The following is a 19,169-nucleotide window of genomic DNA, read 5'->3' as shown; positions in this document are numbered from 1 at the left end:
GTTAAAGTGCCATGTCGGCGCCTTTACTAACGGGTGGCGCTCTGAATTCGTCTCTCCACACGAGGTCTTCAGGCAACATCTGAAGCGTTTTTTTTTTTTTAAACTACGTGTAAATCCAACTCCAAACCTGCGATATCGTTGTCAAACAGGCAGCTCGAGTTATTGTGTGAATTACAGAGCTTACAGACATTTAGTCAAGGTTGAGTTTGACTTGCTTCTCTTTGGCATAAAAGTCCGTTTTTAAATATAGATGGCACTTATCCTTGCCTACTGCTAACACCAGAGTGAATAAGATTTTTTTTTTAAATACATTTATATAATTATTGTTTGCTGTCTAATCGGACCTCTCAGGGCAGTCATGGTGTCCCCTGCTTCCACCTTTTTAACAATCCCTGGATTGGCATTATTGGTCCTCGGGGTGAATCCCATCGCCTCACAGGACCCCCCTGCACCATGGTAGATCTCAGGAAGGCTCCTCAGCTCTCAGCCATGCCAGCTGGACCTTAGGTCTTCGGCTGTACCGGGCCCTTTGCTCTGACGGTGCCCAGAGCACCAATGCCCTCTTCTCCCCAGTCATGCTTGCTGGTGCACTGGGTGCCCTGGGCATCGGATCCAGGGGTCACACAGCCGAGCAGTTTCAGGAGCTTCTCAAGACCTCCGGGCCCCAGGGTGGCGAGGCTTTGGCTCTGAAGTCCATGCGTGAGGGCAATGGAACTGCATACACCCTCCATGCCTCCACAGCCCTGTTCAGCAAGCAGGCTCCCGGTCTGGATCCAGTTTTCCTGAAGGAGGCCAGAGGGCATTATGGACTGGACCACGTTCCGCTGGGGAAGGATGACAAACAAGACACCGACACCATTACTTTGTGGGCTGCGGGGGCCATGGCTGAGGCAAAGGTAGCCCAGCCGAGTAACGTGCTGCAGGCCCAACCGGGGGCATTGCTTCTGGCCAGTGCTGTGAAGTTTAAAGGTAAGAAATCTGTCCTCCCTGGAGACAGCGATGGCGAAAACAGGAGACAGATGAAATGCAGTTGATGGTTGATTAAATGTTTTTTTTTCTCTCTCTATAGCGGAGAATCTGCACCGTCCAAGCCCGACTCGTTTAATTAACACTTAGCAAAAATGTCACAGGAAAACAAACCTTCTTTGTGACAACATGGGGAAGTGCATGATGTGACATACACAGCACGTACTCGGTCCTACCTGCACTTCTGTGCAGACAGTGTGTGTGTGTGTGTGTGTGTTCTCACACAGCCAGCCAGCACAGTAGATAACTAATGAATCTGCAGTCGATCACAGAGATCTTATTTATCTTCTGGCGGGGGGGTGATGTGTCATCCTGAATAATTGAGTAAGAAGTGTCCGGATTTCTCCTGCAGCGCTGTGTTCCGCATCTGCTGGCTCCATACCTGGGCTCTCGGCTCTCACCGTTCACATCCAGAACTCTTTCGTTGCTTCCTTTAACCTCTACGGTCAAGCGCTCTTTTGCTTTACTTCGTTGAAGAGACTCGTTTTCTTTTCAACGCCATTACCCAACATTCTGTTTAACCTCCATGACCCTTTGGTTTCAATTAAAATTAGTGATTACTTTGTTGAATGCTCAGGTTCCTGATTTTGTTGAATGTGTCTGACTGGTTAGGTGCTGTCTGAACAACAGGCGAGACGTGTACTGAGAATAAGGGGGGAATGAGTTTATTACGAGACAACCCTCTAAAAATAACAAACTGTGACTGACTGTAGATTGATAAGGAATCTAATTAATTTCCTTTGTTTCATATTTTTTTTTTTCGTAATTACAAAATTAGTTTTATGTTGAGCGGAGTTAGCCCGGTCCTATTAATTCAGCGCCGAAACGTACAAATTAGATCACACAATAGATTGTTCGACCAGAATAAGATTACGAGTTCAGAGTGGTGGTGGTGGCGGGCGGTATGGGGGGGGTGGGGTCATAATTTAAAAACCTGTAAGCGATTTTGGTGCTTAGTGCTCTGTAAGTAATTTGTTTACTGGGGTTTTATAGATTCCCCTCGCATGGTCATTGCAACCATCCTCGATGAAGCCCTTGTTTCTGCCGTTGTCGAGGTCGACTCTGGTGCATCACGAGCATCTGCCTGTTTTTGTTTGTTTCCTTGTCATTCCTTGTAGTTAATTGCTGAAGGCCAGAATTAAAAGCACTCCAGTGCCTTCTGCCTCCCGTCGCTCTTCAGATGGTGGCCAGAAAAAACAAGCGGGTACTAATGCACGCCCTGAATGCACGAAGAGGGGTGATTAGATGTGGACAACAGAAAGAAGACATGGATAGCAAAGATAAAAGGGCTTGGCGGAGTACCAGAAGACAAGTGAACGGAGGAGCTACTAGAACATAAGGATGATGAGGGGAAGGAAGATGGATTTTGCAAAGTGGTTTGGATAGCGGGGTGGCTGTAAGAAAAAAAAAAAAAAAAAAAGCAGAGGACTGAGGAGTGCGATTTGGAATAGAAATAAAGGAGGCAGCCAGAGTAAGAATGACAGACAGCCTTCCTAAAGGGATCGCCAACTACCCCTTAGAGATATGGTCTACACTTGCTAATTTATTCAGCTTTTGTTCCTGTGTGAGACAAACAAACATTGTTGAGAGGAATAAGAGCGACGTCTCAAACCCACATAAGATAATGTAACAAAGGAAAAAATTAGGCAATAACAAATGCACACCCATTTTAACATATAATAATAGCCTCCTTTGTAGTTGCCAGTGCCTGGTAATCAAGGATCTGATGAGAGAGGAGAGTGGTTAGCGTCACTGGCCTCTTCCTTCATTTCGTGGTTAGGTTATTATTTGACAAGAAAAGCGAGGGGCTTTCTTGTTTTTTCGTGCCTGCAACCGCACAATTGCTGCATTGTTTTTAGTATATGATAATTAATGGGGGTGACCTACCCTCCTCAACAGTACAGGTTTCTGGGTTGCTCACGGATTCTGTGCCACTGCAGCATGTCTGGGCAGATTAGCTCGAGATCCATGTAGATTGTGTCTTTTTGAATGGCAGCCAACATTGTGGTGACATGAAATATCCTCTCTGGCATTCAAGGAACTCAGCAGGACCTAGATTTGCTTCTGAAGCTGAGCCACCCATAATAGTGTGTATATGAATTTTTTTTTTTTTATGTTCTCGGATCATCATATTTCATCATGTTCAATAATAACTGAAATCCAAGACTCACTTCCTGGTCACCAGCTTTCACAGGCCCCATCAGATTCTCCCAGATGCCATTGTGTGGTATGCCATGGGTGTCTTCGGTCTTAGCAGTTTTTTCTCTAGGCGCACAGTGTCTAGTGTAATGATTATGGCATATGGCCTTTTTAATTTGTCTTGTGGCCATAGAGGTTACCCTTCCACATTTGTACAGTAGGAAGCAGGCAAGGTGGTAATAGATGAATAAATCAAAACACTTGACTGAAGAATATTCTAATGCTTGATGATTATACAGTTTGGTGAGTTCTGTGAATTTAATTGAGGCGCTAATTATGACTGGATAGTCGGCCAAGCCACTTGAGTTGCCATAGCTTAGAAGAGCACTGGCCTCACTGAAAGAAAAACCTCTCATTTGAAGGAAGACGTTTCTTTTTCATTTTGCTATTGATATCAAAGGTTATTAACGCTTTGACCAGAAAGAGTGCTTGATGTGGTGAAGTTCAGTGACCGTGTGACGTCCTGTAGCTCTGCATTGTGAGGGGCATATGGAACACTTTTGTAATGCAGCAAAATGGAGCAGTGAAATGCCCTGCAGTAAACCTCACATTGTCTAGCCATCCCCTGTCTGCAGATGCAGTTCCTGCAAACCCTGCTTACTGAACGAGGACATGAGTGCATTGGCAGGGAAAAGAGCATGTGCCTATAATCCCCCTAATAGTCTCTTTATCAAATCCCATCTTTGTTAGACGACGTAATGAGTTTAATGGACTGTAATAATGTGTTCTGTGCCTCTTTTTTTTATTCCAGGGTACCCCATCTTCAGTTCTTTATATTTTTTAATTATCACTCTGTTATTGAATCTTTTTCTTTTTTTTTTTTCGTCCTTTTTTCCTAAGGCCATCATTTGTAGCCTACTCTGTTATGGATAATTGACCATGTGTATTGTTCAGTGTGCACTTTGGGGTTTATAAGACTAACCAGGATGGGTTTTTTTTGCCCATTGTGCAGGTCTGTGGCACCGAAGTTTTGAAGAAGGACAAGGTGATCTACGCACCTTTCTGGGCACCAAGTATACAAAAATTCCTATGATGCACAGAGCAGGTAGTAAGGTGTTCTCAGCTTAGCACATAACCTAAAACATGTTGGTTAAGAGGGTGACCCCCAAATGAATGCTTGTGTAATCCAGGAACTCTTCTACCATAGGTATTTACCGTCACTATGAGGACATGGAGAACATGCTACAGGTTTTGGAAGTGGACCTGAAGGGTGGTAATATGAGCATGCTTCTTCTCCTGCCCTTCCATGTGGAAAGTTTGTCCAGGCTTGATCGTTTGCTGAGTGAAGAGCTGATGGCCAAATGGCTGGAACGTCTCACAGAGCAGAGCATAGCTATCTCTTTGCCCAATGTCAACCTCAGCAGTGCTCTTTATTTGCAGGTATGTGTTGTAATGACACTATGAAGATTAAGGTGTGGAGATAGGACTCAACCTGTATTTGTTTTTAAATACGTGACACATATACATGTTCTTTTCCCGTGTCTCTCTTTTGGTGAAGGCATCTCGAATTCAAATAGCACTTTTAAGCTACAGTTATCTTACACTTTTCAAGATGAACAGAAGATTGAATGTCAGATAAGAAACACAAATGTTAGCAGTAATCTATTTTTCTTATGTTGTTGCAAGTCTAGGTAGGAAAGCATACTACCTTGTCTTAAAATATTTAATTTAGTCAGAGGAGAAAGCAGGAGGGATTTTTATTTTGAGGCAGGTACCCATCAGTAACGGAGACAGCAGCTAAACCTGATACTGAAAACGAGATGTTATTCCAACATTATTCTCACTATTCCGATCTTTATAAATCCAACTTATTATTCATATCATTACTACATTACAACAGAGACAGCTGATATACCTTTCATTGCATTCATCCTGTTTATCCTGTATTGCAAAACTAAATCAGAATTTGACTTTCACAGGAAGAGGGACACGTTTCAAATGCATCAGTCCATCCTTTTGACATACCTTGATATCCTGACATTGGGATTAAGTAGAAGGAACTGGTGACAGTGTCTTGGTGACCAAGACTCAATGATGTTGTTTAGAAAACAGATTCTTTAGCTCTCAATCTAATCGAGAAGATGTGGGATGTGCTAAAAACAAGTACAGTGCATCCGGAAAGTATGCAGAGCATCGCCTTTTTCACAGCCTTACAGCCTTATTCTAAAATGTATTGAAATATTTTTTGCTCAGAATTCTACACAGAACACCCCTTAATGACAATATGAAAGATTTACTTGAGGTTTTGGCAAATTTATATAAAAAATATATCTTGTGTGCTTAGGGTGGTTGTCCTACTGAAAGATGAGCCATCTTTCCCTCTGTCCTGAATAGACTCCTAGTTCTTGCAGCTGAAAAACCTCCCCACAGCATGATGGTGGCACCACCATGCTTCACTGTATGGATGGTATTGGCCTGGTGATGAGCGGTGCCTGGATTCCTCCGCACCACCCTCGGGCCGGCCATCTCTAGGAAGAGTCCTAGTGGTTTTGAACTTCTTTCACTTACAGATCATGGAGGCCACTGTGCTCATTTGGACCTTCAAAGGAGGAGAAATTGTTTTGTAACCTTCCCCAGATTTGTGCCTCGAGACAATCCTGTCTTAAAAGTCTACAAACAAATCCTGATATGAATTGAACTGTGGGACCTTATATAGACGGTCTGTGCCTTTCCAAATCATGTCCGGTAATGATTTTTCCAATTAACCTGCAGAGACATCTCAAGGATCAGGGGAAACAGGAGGCACCCGAGTTCAATTTTGAGTTTCATGGCAATACTTTTTTTTATAAAATTGCCAAAATCTCAAGTAAAGTTGACATGGTCATTATTTGATGTTGTGTGTAGAATTCTAGGGAAAAAATGAATGTAATCTATTTTGGAATAAGGCTGTAACATAACAAAATGTGAGAAAAGTGATGTGCTGTGAATTCTTTCCGGATGTACTGTACAATTCCTGGAGACACCACCTCGCAACAGGACTAAAAGCAGGGACAGATTTGGTCATATTGACAAAAAAGTTAAAACAGTTATGAATGAGATCTTGAAACAGTTATGAATGAGATCTTGTAGCAGATCCATGTAAACTGGACTGGCAAAGACAAATAGAGAAACCTTTCTCTGGCCAAGTCTTACTGACTGCCCTGAAACAGTCTTCCAGTTTTCCATGAACAGCTTGACTGTCTCCTGGCACTGGACTGCACTGACAGTCCCTTAAAGACAATTTTTGTGCCAGCGGCGTGTGAGATGAGAAGACATCATTTTCTCTCCTAACATCACAGTAGCTGCTGACAGCAGGGTGAACACTGGAAGTCTGCTCTTCGTGGACCCATAATCCAAAGGCTGCAGGTTCGAATCCCGAACCACCAAGGTCCCACTGAGGTGCCACTGAGCACAGCACCGTCCCCACACACTGCTCCCCGTGCGCCTGTCATGGCCGCCCACTGCTCACCAAGAGTGATGGTTAAAAGCAGAACACATTTTGTTGTGTGCACCATGTTCTGTGCTGCAGTGTTTCACAATCACATCACTTTCACTTTTCATCACCTATGAACCCAAGGCTGCAGCTTGCTTATTGTTTTAATTTATTGTTTTGTTTTATCGATTAAAGCACTTATTTTAAGTGCATAACATCTGGCATTTCTGATACTGGGGGAGGGGGAAGTCTGGTTAGGAGCTATTACTAGTCTTACTTAATTAAGTAAGTAATAAGTAACCTCCCTGTTTCCAAATTGGATCTGAATTATGGGGGAACACAGTACCGTAGATGCTATGAACGCTCCCAGCACTGGTTTCTCTGAGCGCGTGCATAAGGCAGCATCATGGGCATGAAGCCTGTTTAGCACTGCCTGTGATAATATATTTGTTTGTTCGTATTTAGCTTAACAATTTAAAATACTACTTCTATGACCTGTAAAAGATATTGAATGTCTTTTTAGATTTGCGGTGACTGAGGGGAATCCTCCAGTGTGTTGTTTAGCTATACAACAGAGCAGTGAACAACTTAACAGACCATGGGTGAGAACTGAAACCTGTCTTAGATGTCCACAGACACCCCGCCTGCCATGTTCTGCAGCTTTAGTCTGCCCTGAAGAACAAGCTTTTGACATTAACATGAGTGCGTGGCCTACCCACAGGGTCACAAAGAGCCTTAAAAAAAACTGCAGACACGAATGCCTTACTGTGACAAGATATTTTAATGGTAGCACTGAGCTGCAGGATGTTCAAAACACACAAGCTTTTATGCGCCTCTCTGAAGTTCAGACACCAGAAGAGAGGCCAGCAGTCCATCGTTCAGTACATGACATGAAAAGGGCTATATTACCCTCTGACAGGCTTCCTGGCGGCCTCTGGTTTGTCTCTATTTCTTCGCCTGTCGCAGGCCCTTATCGCATCTCTGTTTTTGTATTTCACGCCTTTACTCCGTCAGTATCTGTGTTTGAAGAAATATCACCGAATGGCCTTAGCCGTCTAATGGCCTCTTTCTCCCTCTTCCCCCTCATCTGGGTTGCTGACTGTGCAGCGCAAAGCTGAGTATGGAAACGCCGCTGAATGCTGCTGGCTCTCGCTCAGATTGGCTTTGAGCCGCACAAATACGACCCTGTCCGTGAACGTTAATAATGTTTACACCTGCATCTGTCAGGCTCGCCCCAAGTCATCCTGGCTGTGGTCGCAGAGGCAGGGGGGCTGGAGCTCGGGATGTTTCCAGCGATGACTGAGACCCTCATTCCCTTGTGCCCCCGGGAGCCAGCTCACCCTGCTCACACCATTACTCCTTTTCTTGCTCTGGTCTCCTCCACGGAGCCATCTGGAACAGGGTTGCCATTAGCCTGATTTGCGTCTCCAGTCATGATCCCTCCTGGTTGGCACTTTGAGTCTCCACCGACATGGCCTCCTTGCATAGGGCATAGTCCAGGGGCTTGCTGACCTAAATAGGAACGCTGCTGAGCGGCTGACGGGATGAGCTTGGGAGATGGAGAAGGCAAGGGCAGCAGGGGTTGAAGAAGCTGTTCAGCCAAAAGATGAAGTGGTAATGCAGCCAGCTAAAAATAAAGTCATCTGGGATGTATCCTCAACGATATCTGAACTAACAAGGGACGTCTTTCATTGTGTGCTCATATACAAATATGTGCCTATATAAATTACGGACTGTCACATCCTTGTGACTGTCACGTTTGGAGTCATCGATCAAAGAGAAACAGACCAAAGTAGAACAGAACTACCAATCAACTCACGTACCTCAGAACAGACGCCACAACCAAAGGATCAAGGACCTTTGTGTATTTATTGTTGGCAACAAAAGAATGTTGCCAACGGGGGGGCTGTTGGGACTGGCAGTTGCAGTCGCTGGTATACCAGCTTCGACTTTTAAATATTGCCGCTTATCAGTCGGCAGTCTGCATCCATAGGTGGAGCCACAAAAATCAGCCAATCCAGAAGGGACATGGGACAGCACGTGGCAATATAAAAAAATAGAAACTCACACTACACATTCAAAGTAAGGGGTTTAACATTTGGTCTATGCTTATGTGGTGTTGCACACCACATGGACAAGGCAGATATTTACTAAGGTTCTGTAAATTATACCTCATAGAAAATACAACCTTCCCTTGAATTAAAACTACCACCAATGCTAAATAAATATTAAATATATTTATGCACTCCAGCTACAGTTAAAAAAGCTAATTTCAGAAGCTTCGAACGCTCTGCCTTGCACTAGGCTATATTTCCTAATGTATTTATTTAAGCATTTTAACCCAGCCACTGAGGACGCAGGTGACATTGTATTTCTTGGTTTCCAGATAAATGTCATGAAGGGCATAAAAAAGGGCGTAAAACTTTTGCTTGGTCTATTGTGCGACCAGGTGATCTGCTGAGGTGACCCAACAGGGGTAAGCCAGAGGAAGAAAGAAGGCTTTTTAAGCATTCTCTGGTTAGTGCCTTACTGTACAACTTGAATTAGAAGGTGTACAGATGTGCATTTGAGTTCAAAGTGCTGCAGAGGGAATCACTGAGCCCTCTTGGTTCTTGCATATAAAATTTACCTGGGAAGATGAACTGTTGAGAGTTGGAATAAATAAATAAATGGAATAAATTCGTACAATGGCAGATTTGGCCTACTAACCAGGAGCAACATATGCATTAATAAGGCGTAGGTGACAAAAAGCAGCAAATAATTACAGGAGTTTTTTTTTCTTTTAATATTATAATTCTGGCAATTGAATAAAACATTATGTCGGGAGTCTGGGACTCTCTGTATGCACACAAGCCTCCCCTATCATGTTTCTCATGCATTCCTTCATCTTCTGACGTACTGAGCAGTATTGCAAAAATGAAATCCTCTAGTGTTTTTTTTCCACTCATGCATTATTCATTCAGTTTTCTTTTATTGTTGATGTTCAAACCTTCATTCTGTGCATATCTGGGAATGTTGCATTTCTGTAGACGTAGAGGGTGACAAATTCTGATGAAATAGTAAATGACAGAAAAATGTGAGATGGGGATGTTAGAGCAAAGAAGTTAAAGATGGACTTAGGAGGAGCGAGAAGGGGATGAGTTCAAAGAGGTGAACATGAAGAACAGAGGGAGCCAGTGATTGAATGAGTGAGAGACTACCTTGGTCACAGAGCAGCTAATGCCGAACGCTCAACATCGCTCACTTCTGTCTCTGTTCTCCTCCTCGTGTCCCTCTTTAACGCTCCCTACATCCCCCTCTTTTCTTCCATCTGTCAGCTGGGCTCAGAGTGGAGGCGAAGAGACTCGGGTTGACGCATTTCTATGTGACACATCAGAGCCTCTCGTTCTGTTTCCCAAAGCAGAGCCGGAGCCCTGAAGCGCGGCAAGCTTCATACTCCGCACTCCTCCTCTTCCTCTACACGCGCATCCAGCGACCCCCTTCCATAAGCAAATCAGTTTTCATACCCTACACACCACAGTTGTTTTGTGGCGACAGGACCCCCTTTCTTCAGAAATCAAATTCAGTTGACAACCATGTTGGACAGTTGTAACCTGTTCTTTTTCTTTTTTTGTAAAAAACCTGTAGCACCAAAACCTGTAGTCTGACAGGAAGACTAGAGGGACAGTGATTGTTTTAAACAATTAACAGGCCTCAGAGGACCATACTACTGCAGCGTACTTTCTACTTTTAAGGCCTAGAACGGGCGAATCTGTGAGCGTAACGGGGGCATTCTATTTTTAAACCACATTCTGTCTTCTTTGTTGCATGCGACTCTAATTACTGGTGACACGACACCGTGCCATGTTAGTGCTGTGAGAAGAAGCTGCATCAGGTCAGGTCACCAGACATGATGCAGACTGGTTTTCTGCCATATTCTGCCAAATCTATGACCAAAGTGAGAGCTGGTTTGATCTCTCTTGCCTTCTGTGCAGTGTGGAACCAGCCTTTCAACATTTTGTGTGTTAGCATACCTGACTTGCTTTTGTGCCTTCTCCCTGAAATAAATCTACAGATGACTGTTGCCACTTCAGACATACAGATTCTCAGTGACATTATGTGGACTAGTCACAAAATTCGCCCTGCCAACCTTACGCTACTTTTGCATTTAGACCAAATGTTGTAGGTTGAAATTTTTGTTATGTTGTCAAATTTCTGCTTCTCAAAATGGATACCTGCAGTCAGTACATTTCTCACCCAAATGGTCCTATAAAGCACAGGAAACAGCTCCACTTTCAGCTACATAATACTTGTCACTGTTAACAGCCAACATAATTAACTAAATCTATTTGAAGCTTAATTATAACGTCTTTGGCAACAATGGAGAATAAAAATAATGTGAATGTAGACATGGGTGCATGGTAATATCCATTTACATTTTACATTTACAGCATTTATCAGACGCCCTTATCCAGAGCGACTTACAATCAGTATTTACAGGGACAGTCTCCCTGGAGCAACTTAGGGTTAAGTGTCTTGCTCAGGGACACAATGGTAGTTAGTGGGATTCGAACCCGGGTCTTCTGGTTCATAGGCGAGTGTGTTACCCACTAGGCTACTACCACCCTATAGCCGTACTGAGCTGCTCTACTACTCACAATAATGGCATGTTGAAAACATACAAGATAAGCTTTACTCATCTTGCTTGGTTCAGAATACAGAAACTCATCTGAATTAGAAAAAAACTTACTTCTGCAGCAAGTCTTAAGTCAAACGAGAACGAATGGAAGGTTTGACAGGCAGATTGGAAGAGGGAAGAAGGGAGAGAGAGAGATAGGGAGAAAACATCAGGCAAAGTGGGCAGGTAAGGGATGAGCGTGCTATGGAGGTGGCAGAACAGTGTGGGGAGACAGTGATGAATTGGTGAAGGGAGAGAGGGAAGAATGAAGAGAGGAGGAATAATGGATGAGGACAACAGAAGTGCATTAGTGTGGCATTGTGTGTCTCTGTGTGTACTGGGTAGAGAGGTGAAGGATGGTGCTGTGTACGATCCTTTTAGGCTAGTGTAGCTGACAGGGTGCATTGCATCTTCCCTCCTCTCTCTCTTTCACCATCTTCCCAGCATGCCTCTTCTGTCACTCACTTGCACATACAAACACACTCGTTCTGTCTCTCGCACCTCAGTCTTGCTAAGGGATCAATTTACATAAATTTAGTGCCATGATGATCAAAGAAATTCTAAACTTTTTCCAAGTATGTCAAGAGACCTACTTTAATCTCCTTATTCATTATCATTGCAAATCAAAGCTTGGGTCATTTGCCAATATGTTAACATACCCCTCAGCATTTCATAACCCAGTATACTGTAATGGTAAATCTCTTATCTTTCCATCTTTTTCTCAAACTGAATTTTTTGGATGACTGTCCATAGGACTACCTGTGAGGTGGTGATTATATCAAATTAGTTGATATACAAACTGAAACAAGAATGTTGGGAGCCGAGGTCGGCTTGATGGGTGTGGGGGGTGGAGGGGGAGCATATCATGTTTTAAATTATTCATGTGTTGCTTTTTCCCTCCTGTCTGCTGTCCGGAGCTGCTGTTGCCCAGTTTGTATCAGTGTGCCAAAACAAGGGCATCTGTCACCAGTTAAACGAATGGAGAAGCGGGTGGGGTTCTCCATGAGGAGAAAAAGGATAAACGTTAGAAGGGTTATTGATTTAATGTGGTTTATTTTAAGTTCCCTGCCCATCTGATACTTTCACCGGTTTGGAAGAGTGCTTTATTCCACAGTTAAAATTCCACTAGATAAAATATTTATTCACTGTTGGTAGGTTTTCTATATTTGTCAACAGACCAGTGTAGTTCTAAATCCTGTAACCGTCACCTTTTGACTTTGAGGAGAAGGTGAAATTGCTAGTCATGTTTTTTAAACTCTTCACACATTGATATCTCTCATCTCTGTCACTCTTCCAGACTCAATTAGCTGCACTTGGCCTGAAAGATGCTTGGGATCAGAAAATGGCAGATTTTTCTGGACTTGATGCAATGAAAGGGCAAGAGGCTCTCCACCTAAGGGATGTCCTGCACTGGTCATCCATGGAGCTTGAAGAAGAGGATGAGCAAGTGGAGAAGCCCAAGCTGTTCTACGCTGACCACTCCTTCCTCTTACTGGTCAGGGATAAAGCATCTGGGGCTTTGCTGTTGATGGGAGCATTGGATCTGGCTGAGGGGCCTGGTCTGCACGATGAGTTGTAGATGAAAACTGTGGAAACCACATTCACAGAGACTAATTCGATGCAACATTTACACAAAAGCATCCAAAAAGCAACCAAAGATTCTTATCAGTCTTCATACATGGACAAAAGTACCCAACTGCATGCTGAAAAAACTTTTCATTCACATGGACCTGCATTCAGATTCACATTTTTTGCCCAGTGCTGCTTTCTGGAATTGCACATGTGACTTGCACAATTTTTCTGACTGAAAGTGTGGGTGATGGTGGTAACACAATTTTATGTTCAGTAGAAATAAAAATAGAATAAAATAACCAATAGAATAACAGAGCCAAAATATTGGTTGAACACTAGCTTTTGTATTATGTTTTGTTACATCATGTTATTGGTTTCCATATCGTTGTAGTCTTTTAAAGCTTTTATTTTATGGGAATGTTGTTGAAAGTGCTAAAATGCACAGAGGTGAAACTAAGTAAGTGATGTACTGCAGAGTCCCACAAGTAGTGCTTCTGTGGGTAATACTCTCTTTTGGCACAGCAACAATCAGGGATGAAGAAATCGTTTATTCTACTGATGCCTTTTTCTGTCTAACCGTAGGCAGGTAAACAAAAAAAAAAGGGTGAAAAAGAAAATCAAAGAAATACAATCACAAGACCCCCATGTAAAACTGATATAGTTGAGCAATTTGTGACACTGTGTGCAGGTTCCCCCTTCAAACTGTCCCCTGCAAAGCAGTCTCCAGGGTAGAGATCACTAAGCCAAGTGGTTATTGATGGGACATCTTAATGATAATGATGCTAATGACTTGGAAGCACTGTCAGCAATGCAGACGGGTGACAAATCTTTTAATCTTTTAATTCCACCCCAGATCAATGCAGGTCTCTGCCCTTCAATGCGATAAGTTAAACAATGTTACAAACTGCACATCAAATGGTTCCCATGTTGTAAATTTTGTTTAAATGGCCATCCATTGGTGTTATTGATTAGGTGATGTTTGTTTTTGGTACATCAGGGTAGATTTTACAAAAGTGATAAAATTGTGGACCACAGTAATCAAATGTAATGTAATGAGTATGTTGATTATGTGTTAGTCTTCACAAAGGACTCAATGAATATCTAAGCATATGCTTTATGCATGTTCTGACTTATACTGGTCCAATTTGGATCACTGAGCTTGGCATTTTCATTGATCATTCATGGGACAGTCTTCATAATAAATAATAAAAAAATATATATTGTGTTAGTACAACTATAAATCAGCACAAATAGCACAAGAACGGTTACAATCAGTAGTTACAGGGACAGACCCCTTACTACTACCACCCAATACTATTTGATTTTAGCAACAATAGCCATTATAATGCATGCAAAACCACATTATGGCTTTCTCAGAAGGTTGTGCATCACCTCAATCAAATAATTCCTTATGAATTCTCCCTGGGCAGCTATGAAAGGTACCCCGGGAGCAGTGTGTGGGTACGGTGCTTTGCTCAGTGGCACCTCAGTGGCACCTTGCAGGTTTGGGATTTGAACTGGGTCTGTTTTCTTACCTGCTAGGCCAACCTCTGCCCCAATGAATGGATTGCTCTTCACTGTGGGGACATGCCAGCATCAAGAGATTCTCTTACCAAGATGTCTCAGTCACTGTAAGTTCATAAATAAACAGCAACGCCCTGTCTTATTCAAAAATCTGCTTTTTCCTTCATCTGCATCTGTAATAATGCATTTTCCCCCAATTTTTTTGTATTTGTTGCATCTTTATTTCATTTGTCTGTTTAATAACAAATTCTGTTGCAATCCTCATTTAGAGTGAAAAAATCGAGGGAAAATAAAATTTGTTCTGTGCATTGCGCATGCACTGAAATTGATTTCTATGTATAAAGAAAAAGAGACTTGATCTCTGAGCAGAAATATAATATTGCTTTCCATTTGTAGACATTTGGTTGTAGGTGATCTTTCATTTATAACGAGTTGGGAGATCTAGCAGATCTTGATCTGTCAACAGTTTTTCTGAAAATATTGCCACTTTTATTTTGTTTTTTTATACCCTAGATCTCTTACTGTTGTGAAAATCAAAAACCTAAAATTAATGTTTAGCAGCTACCTGCTAAAGAAATAGTTGCAGTAATAACCAGCAGCCAGAAAATTTCCTTCCGAACCCAAACAGCATGACATAAATAACAGATTTAAAGGGCCTCTATTGCGGCAAGTGCTCTGCTCCAAGGATGTGACCCAGTCTGGACATCTCAGGCGAACCTCCCTCAAGGCTGAGGCACAAGTAAAAACAAACTGTTCATTTTCATCTCCACAAATGAATTATTGAGAAATAAAATGAACAAGTGGTGGGGTGGGGGTTGCAAGTCAAAGCGCTCACTGCCATTAATGATAAAAACACGATTCAGCATTCACTGCTCACACATGTTTTATTAAACACTTTCATTTTTTTTTTCATTTCACTGGATGCGTCTGTGCCTTTCCAGTTGAGCACATACTTTCAGATGACATTATTATTTTTGGAACCAAGCAGAGTTTTGAAACAGAAAGGGGTAAGAGTGTTTTTCTTGGATAAAAGAGAGTTACATATGAGACTCTATGTTAGCAGCAGATTATGATCATTGCACTAAGGCAGGGCTTCATAATTCTGCTCCTGGAGCCCCTCCCCGACTGAATCCAACCTTCTGTGCTTTCAAACTCACATAATTAACTTGTTAACGGTCACATAGTCCTAACTAAGCAGTGGTTGAATGAATCCTGCAGGAACAGGATTGGGAATCCCTAAACTAATAGATCATGTAAAAATATATATACAGGTGTATACTTTGTGTGACTAGGCACACAGTTCACAGATCAAACATTGGATACTGAACATAGCTTCAAGTGGCTGCATTGGATCTTTTGTCCCTTTGTTATTCACCAGGCACACTGGACATTGGGAAACCTGCAGTGCATAAGTTGAACAAACATGGGCTCACATAACCCCAATTGTTTGCCCATGTCACCATGGTTTTGTGCATTAGCAGACTCACTGATTCGCTTTAACTCCATATTGTAATTGGCCAGGGCTGTTTAACCTGCCTGCACATGCCTTCAATTGCAGAATGCTTCTTGTGTGCTGAAGAAATGGATTGTTTATGTATTTATGTATATGAATGAATTTTTTTCATTTTACTTTGGTTGTAGTATAACTGAATCTTTAGGCACTGAAGACTGAACACCATTTAAGGAATGGGGTTGCTGGGGGCTCATCTGCCCTCGAGGGGCAAATTGGATTTAAGTCGAGTAATGAATTCTGAGAGAGTCCTGGGGGACATGACAAGGATTCAAGAGTAATCTCGTCTTGGCCAAACAGTGAGTGTGTGTTTGTGTGATCGGGCCCCTGGTTGTCTCCATTGTTAGGGTGTTGAAGGGAAGTATACATTATGGGGTGAGAGTTGGTTGCGTAAGTGACATTATCAGAGCTGGGGGTGCATCCACTCCATCAAAAAGGGTTTAATGTTTAATCTCTCGTTTTTAAATAAAAGATTGCAGAACCAGCACGTGAACTTTTACTCCCCTGCTGCCTTTTGTCATGGCACTTCTCTGAGCTTTCTGGAAAAGAAGCTATTGAAAATGTGCTCTGTTGCTGTCGCTCCACGACACACTACTTATACTGAAAAGTGAATACAGGTCACTCAGGGTTCTGAATAGAGTCCTACTGCTCCTTTAAACCACCCCCCATTCTCCTAAAAATCTGCCAGTGAAAGAATGTCTGAGAAGGGAATGTTAGTCACACATTTGGGTATATTTAAACTGTCAAATGTGATATCCTGTTATGCTCTCCAGATACAGATTGTTCATCCATCTAAAGTGTCTGTCCATCCATCCATGCTTACTGAAATCCTACAGGAAAAAATATGTTGGCTTGCAATGCTGTGAGCGATTCAAAAGGTAATTAATTAGGATGACACTTGAATAAATATCTACATACTAAGTAATGGCTCTTGGCATTAATTTGTAACTAGATTCAGCTGACTAGTCTGCTGGTTTGACTCATATGCAACAGGCCTGTTGGGTAAGCAGCACAAATATACCTAGGGCATGTTTTCACAAAAAAGGATATTACACATGGGGTTCTGTGCAGATGATCCAAAATATCAACTAAAACAAAAGCATAAAAAAGTCTGAATTTCCAGAACACCAGAACATTGTAGGCTACTTAACATATACTGTCCTAAATAATATATAGAGTGATTTACAAAACATGCTTGTTGGTTTTATTGGTTCAGCCAATAAAATAACATTTGAAAAAATCTGCTCAGTCATTGTTAGTGTTGTAAATTACTATGGTAGCTGGAAATGGCTGTTAATAAATGGAGTATTTACATAAATGTAGAGAGACCCATTATCGGCAACAGTTTATCTTGAATTCCAATGGAGTGCTGTGTTCACCAATGCAAATATGTGACTAAAAGGTTCACTTATTATTAGAAAACCTTTCTGCAGTAGTTTAGCTGAGAAGAATTGCATTTAATAAAGAGGCTTCTGAATTGCCAAGTATCAGGTGCATCAGGTGTTTTAACTACATCTTTATTTCTGATTTTCAGTGACTATATTTCTTATTATAATATTCTATAGCTGATTTATTTTTTCACATGCAGGACCCTATACATTGGAAAAGTTTTTTTTTTCTTCAGCGAACACATTGGAGGACTGGATGACTGTAATTTTCCTTTGCACTCCAACATATCCCAAAAATCTTTGCGTATTTCTTACTTCTTTGGAGGATGCACTGAGATCGCAGGGGGGCGCAGAATTGTATCTGCACTGAGGTTACCAAAATTAAATATGTAAACCTTAAATGTATTTCCGGCACACCCAAACAGATAAAACTCTATATAAGCCTGTAAGCAATATAGACTGGACCTGTAAATCCAGACCCAGGTCGGGTCAGGTTCGTACTCGATTTCTAGCCTAGAAAAAGTGGTAAAAAATAGCCTGGTAAAAGTGTTGCTAAATTTGTTTTATTAAACTATTTTTATGAAATTATCATTTCATTTACAATTCTCGGCCATCGTTGTTAGGTGATACATTTTAATTTTCACAAGAGAGATGCGAAAATGCATGCTGTGGAGGTGAAACTGAGGCAAGCAGCAGATAATATTTTAAACCCGCCCATTACCTTTCCCTTTCATACTGCGTGCACAAAGAAAGCCGGGCTTTTAAAAAGGTGAACATTGCAAGAGCTCACAGGGTCATGGCTGAAACGGCACAGTAAATACACTGACTGTGTGCCTGTCATTTATTTAAATGCAACACACAGCATAACAGTCGCCTCAAATTGGGCTCGGGCAGAATTGTGTTGGGCTCGGGCCATTTCGGTGGGACTATAACTCTAATATAGACTCAAAATAGTAAAGTGCATTGTAAAACAAGGAGAACAAAAAAACTACAACTGCTGTTTATTTTTTTAGCAAATAAAAGTTATATTCTTTTAATGTGTGGGGAAGGAATTGGGGTTGGGGGTCCTGGATTGTCTTGGACTCAGGCAGGGGGGGCTTCAGAAAAAAAAGGTTGGGAATCATTTCCCGAGTCAAAATCCGATGAATCCATCACTGTCCAACCAACATTTTACACAAAGGAAACACTTTTAACATGAATGTATCTTTGAAAGAAAGGGTTAAAAAAAAAAACTATGCTCAATTGTTTGTAATATGCAAACAATTTGCCTATTTGTTCGAACCACTCCACAGACTATGCCATCGCCACGGGGCCGTGTACGATCTTAAAGAAATGATCAGAGGTGGTGTACCGGGCATGAACCGGACCTAATAAATATTAGCACCAGGTTCTGGAGAAACGTTATTTCGTTTCACTATGTACCATCTAACATGTATTTAGCTGGAATGACAATAAAGCTCAATCTGAGATATGGAGCACACCCTAAAAGTGGGAGTATGTCTTTATTTCACTTGTCCTGTTTTAAAATGATATAGTAGAATCGGCTTGGCATGTAGAGGACAGACTTTTGCAAATGGGTCATTATAAATTAAACAAATATTTTAATGGGTTAGAGAAATATTTCGACGTGTGTTTGGTTCTGGGGGAGTTTTCCCGGGTTTTTTTAGTTCGATATGTGCGAACTGACGAATAAAGCAGACGTAACCTGCCTTCGACTGCATGCTAGAGTATATTCTGCGGACTGTCCAGCACAAAGAAACAGGCGAAGTTATATTTCCTACAGAGCGCATTTCCGACGTATTTCTGCACATGCGCAGTCCAAGTCGGGTAGCGCCCTGCCCCTCCTCGGTCTCTATGGTTACGCGTCCACACGCGCTGCAC

At 42.0% G+C, this 19,169-nt stretch overlaps 1 protein-coding gene across 1 annotated transcript in view; it reads left to right on the top strand.

The window, feature by feature from the left end:
• Positions 1 to 14,578, top strand: part of serpinh2 (serine (or cysteine) peptidase inhibitor, clade H, member 2) — a 60,534-nt gene extending 45,956 nt beyond the window's left edge. Inside the window, exons 2-5 of the mRNA XM_028996414.1 lie at positions 440 to 969; positions 4,178 to 4,270; positions 4,373 to 4,605; positions 12,592 to 14,578. Coding sequence (XP_028852247.1) covers positions 440 to 969; positions 4,178 to 4,270; positions 4,373 to 4,605; positions 12,592 to 12,873 — 1,138 coding nt within the window. The 3' untranslated portion in view covers positions 12,874 to 14,578. The remainder of the gene's footprint in view (positions 1 to 439; positions 970 to 4,177; positions 4,271 to 4,372; positions 4,606 to 12,591) is intronic.
• The last annotated feature ends 4,591 nt before the right edge of the window (positions 14,579 to 19,169 follow it).

This window comes from Denticeps clupeoides, chromosome 1, assembly GCF_900700375.1.
Source record: "Denticeps clupeoides chromosome 1, fDenClu1.1, whole genome shotgun sequence".
Taxonomy (NCBI): Eukaryota; Metazoa; Chordata; class Actinopteri; order Clupeiformes; family Denticipitidae; genus Denticeps; species Denticeps clupeoides.
This window is presented reverse-complemented; position numbering and strand designations above follow the sequence as displayed.